Below are 15,508 nucleotides of genomic sequence, written 5' to 3' on the forward strand. Positions count from 1 at the left end.
TTGGATGTCTTTAATGTATATGCTGCTTTATTTTTACTGTTCTTATGTGTTGTGAATTTGACTGTATTGTAATTTTATTTTATCTCAATTTCATTAAAAAAAAAAGTTTAAATGTGTGTGAAATCTTATGGGACTTAACTGCTAAGGTCATCAGTCCCTAAGCTTACACACTACTTAACCTAAAGTATCCTAAGGACAAACACACACCCATGCCCGAGGGAGGACTCGAACCTCCGCTGGGGTCAGCCGCACAGTCGATGACTGCAGCACCTTAGACCGCTCGGCCAATCCCGCTTGGCTCAATTTCAGTTCTACTGCCTGTTGCTGACTTGTTGCATCTAGGGGTCTCACTGTTTGAAGTTACAGTAAACACATCTGATGATAACATATTTGTAGCTTGGCCATCAAATTTTGGAAAAGACATGGAACTTTTTGGGTACCACACATTTTGGGTGGCCTGTGGTGGTGATGCTTCCCAGATACATTATAGATTATTTTGCACAGGGCCACAGCTGAATAATAGTTCTCCATCTGATGCTTATTCTGGTGGTGTTATATTAATTTCTGCCATTGTGACTGGATGATTTCATACTGCTTCTTGTTTTTCTTCTATTGCTAATACGTCAATATTTTGAGCAATTGCTTACAGTACCACTTGAAGCACAGCGTTCTCAAACTTACTAAGAATTTCTATTAAAATTATGTTTTTTCACAAAGAACTTCTGTGAATTACATGCTTTGTAAAGTGGTTTTTTTCTACTGAATTTAAAGGGAGACGGAAGGCAACTGGGCTTCAAAAATTCGATTTTTAGATTTTAGCATACTTGAAATGCCTGGTCTTTCCTGTGTGAAACAGTTTTTGTTTTATATGTAGGGAATTTAGAAAATATTAAAAAGCTGTATGGGCTATCTTTTTCTATAAGCTTTCCACAAATGAAAATCTAGTGCATGGTCTTTGCCTGAATGATCCTGACACTTGGTGCAAGTACAGGAGAAGTGCCAGATATGACCACAAACATTCTTTACCTGCATCAGTAATGAATGAAATTAAACCCATATTTAGAGACCTTGTTGAAGAAATGCCTTCATGGGAAAACCCAAAATTTAAATGAATGTGTGAATTCTGTCATTTGGGACTGGTTACCAAAAACTGTATTTGTTCAGCTTACAACCCTCAAATTTGATGTTTATGATGTTATTTTATGCTTCAATGATGATGTAATTAGAAAACTGGATGTTTTGGAATTATTGGGCATAAAATCTAGTGGAAATACTGTAAAATCCTTGGTGTAAATAGATAAAGAGAGAATTTGCAAAGCAGATATTGCTAATTTAAAATGCACAAAAGAAGCCAGACAGTAAAGAAGAGGGACCAAGAGCTGAAAAGAAGATCAGTATGATTAAGATGATGCTTAGTATGGTGCAGGAAAATATTAGTGATAAGTAATTCTCATCAATAAATATACTAGAATTGCAATATTAAACTTTAAATGGATTCTTCTGAAAACTACATTTTTTTACTTTCAGGTACCATTATATGATAAACTAATGGGGTTATAAACATGATATTTGGTCAATTTGTACTGCAGATGGTAATAAGCTATTACAAGTAAATTGAGAACCACCAAACAATCAGAAACTGTTTTATAATACTTAATGTACAAAAAGAGTTAAATTTTACTAGTGAAAGAATATTTTTTTCCCTTCAAAATCATAAGAGGTATTATGTTCATTTTACTTGTAAATTGAGGCATATATGTTATATATATGCAGTACAAATTTCATTGTTTTATCACTTATAGTTCCCATGAAAAGTGTACCTATTCAAAGGATAAAATAGCATTGGCAGAATAGGGATAAAAATTGCCTTCCATCTCCCCTTAAACCAAGAAATTTTACATTCTGGTATGCACTGAGGTGAAAAATGTGTCACATACACAACATATAAAAGAGCAGGCAGGAGCTGTCAGTTATACACAGGTGATTGATGTGAAAACATTTCCGATGTGATTACAGCTGCAGAACAGGAATTAACAGACTTTGAAAGTGAATGCTAGTTCACACTAGATGCCTCTGACATTTCATTTTCAAAATTGTTAGTGAGTTCGGTATTCTGAGATCCACAGTGTCAAGAGAGTGCTAAGAATAGCAACTTTCAGCCATTACCTCTCACTGTGGATCACACAGTTGCAGAAGAGCGGCATTTGCGTAGAGTTGTCAGAGCTAACAGACAAGTAACACTGCATCAAATAACCACAGAAATCAATATGGGATGTAGAACAAATGTATCTGTTTGGACAGTGTGCCAAAATTTCGCATTAACAGGCTATGGCAGCAGATGGCCAATACGAATGCCTTTGCTAATAGCACAACATCACCTGCAGTGTCTATCCTAGGCTTGTGACCATATCATTTGGACCTTTCATGATTGTAAACACATGACCTGGGCAGAGGAGTCCCAGTTTCAGTTGGTAAGAGCTGATGGTAGGGTTTGAGTGTGCTGCAGGACCCATGAAACCATGGAACTCAAGTTGTCAACAAGGCAATGTGCAAGCTGATGGTGCCTACATAATAGTGTGGGTTATGTTTACATGGAATGGACTGTATCCTCTAGTCCAACTGAACTGATCATTGACTGGAGATAATTATGTTCAGCTATGTGAAGATCATTTGCAGCCATTCAGGGACTTCATGTTCTCAAACAACAATGGAATTTTTATGGATGAGAATGTGTCATGATGCCAGATCACAATTGTTTGTGACTGGTTTGAAGAACATTCTGTACAATTCAGGTGAATGGTCTGGCCACACAGATTGCCCAAGATGAATCCCACTGAACATTTATGGGATGTAATCAAGAGGTCAGTTCATGCAAAAGACCTACACAGGCAACACTTTCAAAATTGCAGGTGACTTTAGAGGCAGCATGGCTCAGTATTGCAGCAGGTGACTTGCAGCAACTTGTTGACTTCAGTCCACATCAAGGTGCTGCAGTACACCAGGCAAAAGGAGGTCCATCGTAATATTACTGTCACCTCAGTGTAATTTACATATTTATTTATTGTTCTGTTGAATGCTAAGAAAAATCACTTCCTCATAAGAGAATTTTTGTAGTACTTGACACAATTCTCTGGCTGCATTTTATAACTCATTTTGACATATCATTAAATGTCAGGAGGAAGAATTTCTACTGTTTGACTGTGACCTCTTAGCCCAGAAGTTTTAATTAATGAAGACACTACCTGTGAAAGCCCACATGTTATGATCATTTTGATATATATCATGAAGTAAGTACACAGCAAATAAAGATGTACAAGCTAGAGCTCTGCTTACCTCAGTCCAGCACTAAATATCCCAGCAACAAAAACACCGGGGAATCCTGGATAGTCACTCAAGGTGTCCATTATATAAAGAGGAAAAAGCTGATCTGGTTTCTTCACCATCTGTGTTTAAAGAGAAAACAGAGGAAAGAAATAGCTTGGCTTTCAGTTTGATTCAGTGTTCAATAATGTGTTATTTTCAGTCTCATATTTTCATTTATATTTTAACTACGTTGATATGAAGACTTATGTGATCACTTAGTGCTTTTGATAAGGTAACTGATCCAAGTGTTATTGACAAAATAAACAAACACTTTGCTAATTGATAGAATGCCTACACTGAAACAACATATAGGGATAAGACCACCACAATAGAGAAGTAAAATGCCAGATTATGATTATGTGAAAGTGTAGATCCGCATTAATGTGGAACATTATTGAACGCTGCTCATATGCCTGGAACAGCTATAAAATGTGAATAATTGACAAAAGAGAAGAAATTTATAGAAGCCCTAAATAATTTGTGTTAGATTTACATGGATGAGCCAAAACATTACGACCACTGGCCACTATGAAATTAAATGACACTTGTTGGTTTTGTGAGCTTGTGGTGTGGTAAGCAATATACAGAATGACTATAATTAACATTTAACTTTCAAAATATTGTAGAAATAACGCCACTGGTCAGAATGACGTCAAATTGCCATGGAATATTATTGGGATATGGGGAAAACGTATGGCATAAGAAAAAAAAATGGTGTGAAAATTGATCATATGTGTCAGACTATGTAAATGAAAACACCTGTCATACATATGACTCATTCAAGTTGGTATAAACACAACAGGTACATGGCTTTTCCTCCTTTCACATCTGTGACATTCAGCATGACTATCTCAATGCAGGATTGCACTCTGCAAGTAAAGCTGTATTACAAGAATGATGGCTGCACATACGTTGCTCTGCAGAAGTTCCAGACATTGAATGGTTTGAAAAAAGGCTTTGGTCCAGTGACTGCTGTGGGTCTGGAGAAAATGATTCGGAAATTCGAAAAGACCAGTTCTTTTGGTGTGCGACCTGGTAGAGGGAGGAAAAAAATTGATTTGACATCAGTGGAAGCAGTGGCCACAGCAATGCAGGAGGAGATGAGTAATGGTGTGCAAACATGTAGTGCATGGAGAATTGCCCAAAAATTAGACATACCCATCAGCACGATTCGTAAATTCTTACGAAATATCCTTCTTTGCTATCCATTTGAAATTATCCATGTGCATGAGTGGCTTATTGTTGACCTGCCAGCAAGAGAGACCTTTGCTTTAGAATTTCTTGCTTGCATGGAAGTGGGCAATGATTGACCGTGGAAGATTTTGTGGACAGATGAAGCCCACTTCCATCTGACAGGGTATGACAATATGCAGAATTGTCAAATATAGGCAATGGAAAATCCACAAGCAACTCAACCAGTACCACTTCATCCTGAAAAGATCACTGTGTTGTGCAGGTTTACAGCAGAATTTACCATAGGGCCATATTTTTTCAAAGACACAGATGCTTCCGGTCCTGTTACCTGTACCGTCACTGGTAAGCACTATGAGTGTCTTTTGCGCAACCACGTCATTCCAGCTCTCCAACAGTGTGGATGGGATCATTTTTGTGCAAGATGGCACACCTCTGTACATTGCAAATCCAGTTAAGCAGCTAATGAAGCACCATTTTGAAAATGCTAGAATTATCAGCCGCCATTTCCCTACAGCCTGGCGGTTCCGATCACCTGATCTTAATCTGTGTCACTTCTGGCTGTGCGGATATCTGAAAGATGTTGTGTTCAGTGTTCCAACTTCAAACTTAACTGAATTGAAGGCACACATTGTGCAACACATTCTGAATGTGACCCCAGAAGCACTTAGATCAGTTGTGGAACATGCTGTTTCTCAATTTAAACTTGTTGCAGAAAATAGTGGACAGCAAATTGAACATGTTTTGCACCAGTCATACGAAATTTAATAATCCAATTTGATTTTGATTGATGCTTTTTATGCAGTTTTTGGCCTCAGGATGATTAAAACCCAATGTGAGTGATGCTTTTTATGCACCAATTTTTCCCCATCCCATGTGATTTGACCTTGCCTGGGTGGATGGGCTTATGTAACTAACAGTAAATTATGATGCTTACAGTGCCATCTATTGCTACATTTTGTAGGTATTTATTTTTCTTCTGCCATACGTTTTCCCCCTTCTCTGATAATATTCCGTTACAATTTGACATCATTCTGACCAGTGGTGTTATTTCTACAGCGGTTTGAAAATTTAACTTTAATTATAATCACCCTGTATATAGGCAGGGTAGAAATGAATGGGGAACTGTTCTAGCAATGATATTAACTACAAATGGGGAAATCCATTGTCATAAGCAACTTTGACAAACTACAGATTTTCACCACCCTTTGCCTGGGTATGAGCATATCAAAACGGTGAAGATAATTGGTTGTTCACATTCTGCTGTTGTGAGCATCTATGGAAAGTGGTTGAGAGACATTAAAATTGTGAGTAGGTGACAAACAGCTGGATGTCCACACCTCATCATAACCGTTCAGTGCATGCTACTGCACATATGCTTTGCAGCAGATGAGCACTATGTATCCTCTTGTTTCTCCAGTGGCATCATCAGTTACTTTTGCACTGGGCCTGGGATCATTGAGATGGTTTACGGATAAATGAAAACATGTCACCTGGTCAGACAAATCACATTTATTGTTGCACCTCTTCAGAAGCCATGTCCACATGAGATGTCATCCAGGTGAACAGCTGCTTAAAACACACCCTGCCAAAGATGTCGGCTGGTAGAGGTAGTATTGTGCTTTGAGGGACATTCAGCTATGTTTCCATAGGACCTGTGGTAATAATCAAGGGTTCCTAGGCAGCTGTGGACTACATGAACATTACTGCAGACCACCCACATTCCTTCATGTTACATGTCTTCCCTGATGTTGATGGTATCTTCCAGCATGATAATTGCCCATGTCACAAGGTCATAATCCTGCTACAGTGGTTTAAGGTGCACAATAGTGAATTCATGTTTATATTTTGGCCACCATATTCACCTGATCTGAATGCAATGGAACACATGTTGGGTGTTATCAGGTGCCAGCCACACGCCCACAAATTACCAGACCATAATTGACAGGAATTGTGTGTCCTGTGCAAAGATATCTGGTGCCACATATTTCCAGAAACATACCAATGACTTGTTGAATCTTTACCATGTATAATTACTTCTGTGTTGCATTACAGACACACAGTTAAGCAAGTGATCATAATGTTTGGCACATCACTGTATTTATTTAGCATTACAAAGTTATACAGATACTCAAAAATCCAATAGAGGGCTGTACAAGATCATCATCTGGTCACTCTGTGGCCATCTTCAGTGTTAAAAGGAAATATGAAGAAACAGTTACATTAAAGTAACATATATGCCTTATTAATGTACAGTTGCATAAGATTTAAATGTGAGTCAGTCATAAAATAGTGTAACAGCTCAAACATTAACATTTAAGACTTCAGCTCAGCAACCAAAATCAAGTCACAGCTACCATCCAATGCACTGCGAGCTCAGCAGCATCATCAGACATGGCTTCCACAGCTGGTGCTTCCACATGAGGGACATCATGTGGACTCTCATCACATGATCAACCAACCTACAGGATTATGCCACAACAGGTCATTGACCATGCTTCAGATGTTTCAATGCAGCCTCAATACAGAGGGCCTTCCACAACTGTCAGCACCTGGAAATGGGATTTAAACCACCAGAACCAACCTGTCAGCAAGTCATCATAGCTAAGCTGTCTGATGATGCACAGTCTGTGTCAGTTGTCACTGCGTCTATGACACTGTCTCCGCTGGACCACAAATGAACGATTGCTGTCTGAGTATCCTACCCAGCCACAGGGACATCATCTCACTGCTGCACCACCACTCCACAGCCATCAACCACCATCTGCCAGCATGTTGTGGTAGCCAGACCACCAGAACCATCCAAGGGAAAGGCCTGTGTCAGCACACCTACACCACTGTGCTGGGGTCTGAGGATCACCTTCCATTGCCTGAAATCTGTCTGTTTCAGATGTGCTGAACTATGTCTGTTCCGTTTTCATCATTAAAGTATTCTGTCAACTGACTGGCTGCCTTCTTTGCTCACTCAATCACCAACCTGCAGCAGAGAACTACTTACCCACTCGTACCCTGCAGTAAACTCATGTTACAATATTGGTATCAAAAGTGGAAAGTCAATTCAAAACTCCAAGAAAACATGGGTCTATTGCTCTATGAGGTTGTTCTTGGTACACAAATGCCCACACTTTTTGAATTATGTCAATCTACTCCAGGGGAGGAATCAGCCTCTGCTCAGGACTTTATTAAAATGGCTGAAGGAATATGGTATCAGGTGAAAAAAGAACACAGAGGTTCTAGAAAGACAGGAGAACACTCACAATAAGAAAGCAGAATTACATAAGTATAATGTTGGGCTGTGGGTCATGTTATCTAACCCTCATGTTCCGAAAGGGAAAGGAAAGAAGTTCATTCTGCAATACCAAGGATCCTATCAGATAGTGAAACAACATCCCCAGTTAACATTAAAACATAACTCTCCATCTGAGCCATGGTGGTTCGTATAAAAAGAATTCACCCATTTCAAGGTGAACTGGAAGGACTGCCTCAATTACCAACAGCTCCTTCTGAAAGAGGAAGGGAATTGGGTAAAGAAAGCAGAAGAAAGAAAGGTAGAAATAAGCCAGTGATGCAGAGTGTACCTGAGATTGTTTCAATACATCCATACACCTATACACCTTAAGACCACAAGGTGATCTCACGAGTTGGATGTTTGTAACTACTTATCAGTTATGTATTATGGTTATATTTATGTTGTATTATCTCTATGAGAGAGGTTCACAGTGTACATTTGCATATAGGTAATAGGTTAGAGAACTATTATAGTGTGTCTAATTCAGATCCATTGTTTTCTTTAAAATGTAGTTGGTATGAAGTAGATAAGCAGATAGATCACAAGTTGGTAGTAAGTGAGAATGAGTAAGTACATGTGTGTAACACTTTGGTGTGTACATTTAAGGTTGAAGACTCTTTGTAACAGATGTCTTCTACGTCAAGCCAGTCAGTTAAGATGAAATGAAATGATTGTATGGCATTGTTGGCTGGCATGTTCTAGTTGGGTTTGGCCGCCAAGTGCAGGTCTTATTTCATTAGGCGCCACATTGGCGGACTTGCGGCCGGTGATGAGGATTAAATGATGATGAAGACAACACAACGCCCAGTCCCCAAGTGGAGAAAATCTCCAACCCAGCTGGGAATTGAATCCGGGCCCAGTGCTTGGGAGGCAAGCACGTTACCACCCAGATAAGCAGGCAGACAGTCAGTTAAGATGATAAGGCATATGAGAAAATACTACTCTCCACTGTAGTGATGAGCTAGGCAAGTCACTATTTGCCCCAAAAATCAAGTACACCCAGTACCTAAGTCACGCAAGTATACTCTGTTTCAAGAAGCTGGCAACTAACTGCCCAAGGAGATCATTGCAAGTGAAACAAATTTTTCCAAAAGATAGGGTCACACTAGCCGTACTCAGTACCAAAACCAATAGTAGTCATTGCCATCTGTCATGACCAAGAACATTTCATCAGCACCCAGCATATAGAGCTAATAAGTTAGGGATTGCTAATGAATGGTACACAGTGTGTCACTTCAGGTCTCACATTCTGGTTACCTGCCACCATTAACAGAACCACAATTCTAAATACCAGCTACTCATTAATTTATCAAATGGACCTACCTTTAGAAATCCAACCCAAGGAAAACCTGATTTTTCTAAATTCCATGTTAGACCAAACTCTTCTGGCTACCTTGGATCAGATGATAGCAGCACAAAAGTGATCATGTGATGAAGGAACATCTACTCAGTCATATAAGAAAACAATGGAATGAACAAGGCACTTGCCTCATAACCACAGGGACTAGTTTGTGTAATTTTGAGCATAGTAATGATTGTGTACTGCCATCTCACACACAGAGTTGCAAATCCTGCCCCTACCTTCCATCAACCTGTGGGTCCACAACAGACATGCTGGTACCAGAGAAGAAGTGACTCAACCACAGTGAACAATAGTAAATTGTGAAAGGAAAAAGAGGGGAAAAACAAAGAGGGATACAGAAATTCAGTGCTTAAGCATTTTAGGAGTGAGATAGTGTATTTAGTATAAAATGAAACGAAAAGGGACACACACTAAAGTCTTATTCAAGAAATGTAGAAACATTGATAGATGTGAAAGTGTCCTGTTACAGTCAGACTAACAAAATAGGAATCCAGAGGGCTGGGTTAAGCTAAGAAGGGAGGAAATGTAATGCCCCAAACACTGCCAGCTGGAACAACAGACCAGCAGCCAAAGCCAGGTCGCAGTTACCAGCCAATGCCCTGCCAGCTCAGTGATGTCAGCAAATGGGCACCTGCAACTAGCACTTCCACATGAGGGACGTCATGCAGACTACTGTCACATGATTGACTGATTAACCAACTATGCCACACCAGGCCATCAATCCCAGTCCAGATGTTTTGATGCAGTCCCAGTACAGGGGGTCTTCCACAACTGCCACCGTATGGAAATGGAATTTGCATCACCAGGACCATCCCATCACAAAGTCGTCACAGCTGAACCATCCAATGACTCACAGCCTGTGTTGGTAGTCACTAAAACCATGACACTGCCTCCGCCTCTGCACATGGGCACCACCTTGCTGCTGCACTGCCACACTGCAGCCACCAGCTGCCATGTGCTATCACGATGCAGTAACTGGGCCACTGCAACTGCTGACAGGAAACGCCTGCATCGGCACACACATACCAGTGTGCTGAAGCCTGAGGATCACTTTGCATCACCTGCACTCTGTCTGTTTCAGAGGTGTTGAACCATGTATATTCATGTTCAACAGTAAAGTGTTCTATCAACTGAATTGGCTGCCTTCTTCACCCATTTCATTGTCAACATCCAGCAGAGAATCACTCACCCACTCCTATCTTACAGTAAATGTAAGTCAAATCATTCAGACCACATATATATGCACATAGTCCCGACTGGACTAGTCACATTAAAGGCTGAGTTCACATTGAGACTGCTGTTTACAGATATAACTGGCTTCAGTGTATGTCATACTGATTTACAGTTTTACATGTGTGATGTGTTGACAAAATTGATATGTTTCATCATTCTATTTATTACTTTATACTTTTCGAAAACTTATGTACATAGAGCAAATCATGTGGTTGCAAATAAAAAGATTGACTAATGTCTTACAGTTACATATGGTGGCAATTGCGTGAACTAAGCAGTGGCATTAGTTGTTGCTGTATGCTTTACTGAACATAGTTTAAAAAATATGAAAGATGTTGTTCAGAATTCTTACGTTAATAATTTTTTTATTAAATTGTGTTACATACTAAGGACAATTGGAGGAGTTGGGCAGACAGAAGTGATGTTATAAGGCATTGTACCAGCAGTGGTAATTAGCACTGTTTGGTGTCAAAATTAGTAAAATTAAGTCATGCAAAAATGTAGGAAATACGTAAGGCTTCATTTCAGATCAGTGCTCCCTATCTCTCATTCCCCATCAAATTTTAGCCTCACCAATACCCCCTCTACTCCAGCCACTCTTCCTTCCTAACAGCCTTTCCTACCCCATTAATACTACACTTCACTCCTCCAATATTATACCATCACATCCCTACCCTCCATAATGAATAACCCTTTCCCCTTCAACAAGAGACTCCTTATGCCAGGGCAGGTTATTCCAGTTTTTGTGCCGGCAAAGTGCTATGTTTTGGTATCATGTTTTAAATGTACTCTTATTGTGTTTTGTTTTACCTTTTATTACTACTGTTTTTAACTTGAAGAGCAGGAAGTCATGTTGGGATCAGCCCATAGTAGCCAAATTCCAATGACTTTTAAACATTTCCCAAAACTGGGAGCTTCTTGTGGTCACATGCTCATTAAGCAGTTTTCTGTGAGATGATGCCTGATGGAAAAAGATTTCAAACTCCTCCAACAGGTCCATATGCCTTCCTTCCTTGCATGGATGGAGTATCCTCATATGTGAGCACAAAACTAGTGCACTGTTGCAGCTGTGATGTAATTTAAACAGTGGCCTTAGTGTGAAGTCAACCTTTGACATGAATACTCCAGTTGGTACTATGTGCATATATAAGTGGTTTTAATGTTTTAACCTACATTTACAGGTATGAACCTTATGACTGTCTCACATTTAAAGCCTAAAAAACTGTACATTTAATAAGGCATGCATGTTATCTTATTGTAAGTGGTTCTTCATATGTCTTTTTAGAACTGAAGATGGCCACAAAGTGACCAGAACCTAGATATGGAATAAATATTATTTGTGACTGATTGTTGTACCCCTTACTACTTGGAATAAATAAAGTTTCTGGCCACAAATGTTCCCAATAGAATGAACCCTGTCACTTTTATAATTAATGTTCCAGTTTCAAAATGCGGTAGAAAGAGAACCACTGCTCAGAATGGCGTCAAATTTGAACAACATATTATTGATGCAGGGGGAAACATCATGGGAAAAAAATTAACAAAAATTTTATTGATAGACGGTGCCATAAGCAACTCCATTTAAGTAATTAAATGAGGTTGGCTAAAAACAACAGCTTTGTTTCGGGCTGCACATTGTACCACCTGTACTGTTGAATGTGCATGACTACACAAGTTTTGCAGTCAACAGTTTTAGCACTGTTAGTTATGTAAGCCCATCCACTATGACAGGGTCATAGCACATCAGATGGAAAAAGTCAGTTTTTATTTGTCCTGAGGCCAAAAACCATATAAAACCAAAATGATATTGGTTTATAATTGTCCTGAGACTGGTGCAAGGTGTGTTCAGTATACTGTCCTCTGGTTCCTGCCACAAATAGAAATAAAAAAAAAACAGCATGTTCCACAACAGATGGGAGTGTCTCGGGTCTTGTTCAAAATGTGTTGTACAATGTGTGCTTCAGTTCAGCTCCATATGTAATTGGAGCACTGAACCAACATCTTTTAGACAACCCCAACTTAGTCACACAGACTAAGATGAGGTGAGCTGGATGGCCAGGTTGTAGGGAAATTATGACTGATAGTTCTAGCATTTCCAAAATACCTCTGCAGCATCTTGCATAAAAATGATCCTACCCACACATCCATACTGTTGAAGGGTTGGAATGGCAGTGGTATGCAAAAGACTCTTATAGCATTTACCAGCGATGGTACAGGTAACATGACACAAAGGACTAATTTCTCATTTCCTTAAAAAAAATTTGCAGCCCTACCATAAACAATACCATCAACCTGCGCCATAAAGTTACCTTTGCAGAATGAAGTGCTACCGGCTGATGAATGTGCAGATTTCCTGTTGCTCATTTTCTGCAATTATGTGTACTGACATGTCATTGGAGATGGAAATGGGCTTTTTCTGTCCACAGAATGTTCCATGGCCATTCATTGTCTGCTTTCATGTGAGCAAGAAATTCCAGAGTTAATGCTTATCTTTCTGGCAGAACAGCAGCAAACAATGCCTGAAGATGGGAAGATTTTGTATGGATAGCAATGCAGGATGTTTCATAGGATTTTATGTGCCATGCTCACAGGTGAAACGTTTGTGGAATTCAACATGTAATGCTTGGCCACATCTTCAACAGATATTGAGTCAAATGCTTTTCTCCCTCTGCCACATTTCACTGCAAAAGAATCAGTCTTTTCAAATTTTGTAATCATTTCCTTTATACCCTTAGCAGACATCAGAACAATGCCCTTTTTCTTACCCTTGACTGTCTGGAACCTCTGCAGGACTGCTGGTGCATGGTCACTGTTCTTGTAAAACAGCTCTGCCACCAGAGTGTGAGCCTTCATGGAGACAGTCATGCTGAGTGTATCAGGTACAAACTGAGGAACAGCTATGTGTTGCATGGTTGCTGTTGTGCATATTCTGAGGCTTACAGTGCTACCTATTGGTCAAATTTTTGTTAAATTCTTCTTTTCACCACAACAACCCCCCCTGCCTCAATAATATTCTGTTAAGATTTGATGTCATGCTGGGCAGTGGTTCTCTTTCCACAGCATTTTGAAACTGAAACTTTAATTATGGTCACCTTGTACAGGAATGATAAAAGTAGAGAATTTAGGGCACTTGCACAGTGATACAGATAATTGTTTTTCCCATATAGACTCTATGGGTTAAATATGAATGGGAGCCATGTGGCAGTGTTAATATATATAGTATACCCTCTGTCATACTCAGTATTTTGATCTAAGATGTCTGAGATGGTTCAAATGGCGCTGAGCACTATGGGACTTAACATCTATGGTCATCAGTCCCCTAGAACTTAGAACTACTTAAACCTAACTAACCTAAGGACAGCACACAACACCCAGTCATGATGTCTGAGATATTAGTGACTTAACTGAAGGACATACTGATAAACAATATTCACCTGTGATGTAATAGGATCACAATCATGGTACCTTGCAAATATTAGCATCCCTGCATACACTGTCAGGAAAACAATGGCTGTCCAACCAACTACATTTATCCACATCATTCTGGAAAAGATAAATGTTTATTATTTATTTAAACTGAAACATACTTCATAGCAGGAATGACAAAATGAAATTTTTGCCACATCACTTTACGCACAAATGGGTGTGCAACTTACTGCAATATAATCCACATCTATTTTCCTGCAGTTCAGTATATGGTTGCAACTGATTTTGATACATCAGGTCAAGAACTATACTTCTGTTGCAATCTAATAATGATATGCACCAGTTTTACAACAGGGCATCTGCAGAGAAATATGCCATGTGCCCTCCACAAATATATTAGCTCACTGAAAAAAAGTTAAACACCAGGAATGAGTGGTCCAGTTTGCATATCACTTGGAACATTTGCATACTATGAAAGAACATGGAAATTATTAGAGCTGTCATAATTTTAACATCTAGAATGATCAGTGGGTCAGTTTATTCAAAGGAGGTTAGTTGAGCTATACATGATTATGAACCACAATTAAATTGTGCTTCCAGATCTGGTGGCATGGCACATCCAACTATTGTAACATGGAACAAACAGTCCATATTGTTAACTCTTAAGTCTATCTGATGTGATTTTACAAACTCTTCAGTTTTGTATGATTTTGGTGCTTAACTTTTTTGTCAGTGAGAAATATGTATGCAAATTTAACTATTCGCTGCAGGTGATGAACTAGATTTAATAACTATCTGTATGACAGAATAGGTTAAAAATAAGAAAATTAAAATTTACTTATTAATTAAAGAATTCATTAAACATTGTTTCATAAATAAAGTATTACAGATGGGTTTTACTTAAAGATATTAAAGCAGATGAATTCTACTCAGGTCACAGCTATAGCTTTATCCCTGGCATGATAAGTTTATACTTTTTGCTGGGCGTGAAATCGGCAAACCTCAGTGTAATGCAAACCACATTGAAATAGTGATGAAAAGGAGGTTTTTTTAACTTTGACCTTATGGTAGATATAATACAATCTTTAAGAAATGAAAACTTCTGAGTCAGTTTCATTAAAGAAATAATGATCAATGTATTTTAAGAACTTACTTGGTGATGACACCAGAGAAATAATGGCCATGAAGTTTAGGAAATACATTTTTAGCAAATGACACTCATGTGGATAAAACTAAATTGAATGAGTTGATGACAGGCATTCAACAACAGATGTTCTGAAATTAGTAAACTGCACTTTGAGTGACATCAGTGAGATAATTGTAAACATAGTCCCATTAGCAGCTGAATACTTCAAAGTGTAGGAATAAGGAGTTGTAGTTGGTTATTACTTTAAATAAGGAAGACAATGAAACTCTTTTACTGTAGCAAAATGAATTTTCAATCAAGAAAACTATCAAATGATGAGGCAAATCTTTGGGAAACATGGAGAGTTCAACAGAGAGACACATTTATTATTCATAGATAATATGAAAGCTTTCAGTAAAGTAAACAGAGAAAAGCTATGGAAGATAATAAACAAAAAAGGAATACATGTAATAAAGGTAGTAGAAAGTGTGTACCAAGGATCAGAAATCACCACCGC

The 15,508-nt window shown here is 38.8% G+C and overlaps 1 protein-coding gene across 3 annotated transcripts in view; it reads right to left on the reverse strand.

The window, feature by feature from the left end:
* Positions 1 to 15,508, reverse strand: part of LOC126248715 (sodium-coupled monocarboxylate transporter 1-like) — a 423,655-nt gene that overhangs the window by 23,112 nt on the left and 385,035 nt on the right. For all 3 annotated transcript variants that reach the window (XM_049950017.1, XM_049950019.1, XM_049950018.1), the window contains exons 9-10: positions 13,874 to 13,982; positions 3,334 to 3,443 (exon numbers count right to left, since the gene is read on the reverse strand). In XM_049950017.1, the coding sequence (XP_049805974.1) occupies positions 3,334 to 3,443; positions 13,874 to 13,982 (219 nt within the window). The remainder of the gene's footprint in view (positions 1 to 3,333; positions 3,444 to 13,873; positions 13,983 to 15,508) is intronic.

This window comes from Schistocerca nitens, chromosome 3 (assembly GCF_023898315.1).
Source record: "Schistocerca nitens isolate TAMUIC-IGC-003100 chromosome 3, iqSchNite1.1, whole genome shotgun sequence".
Lineage (NCBI taxonomy): Eukaryota > Metazoa > Arthropoda > Insecta > Orthoptera > Acrididae > Schistocerca > Schistocerca nitens.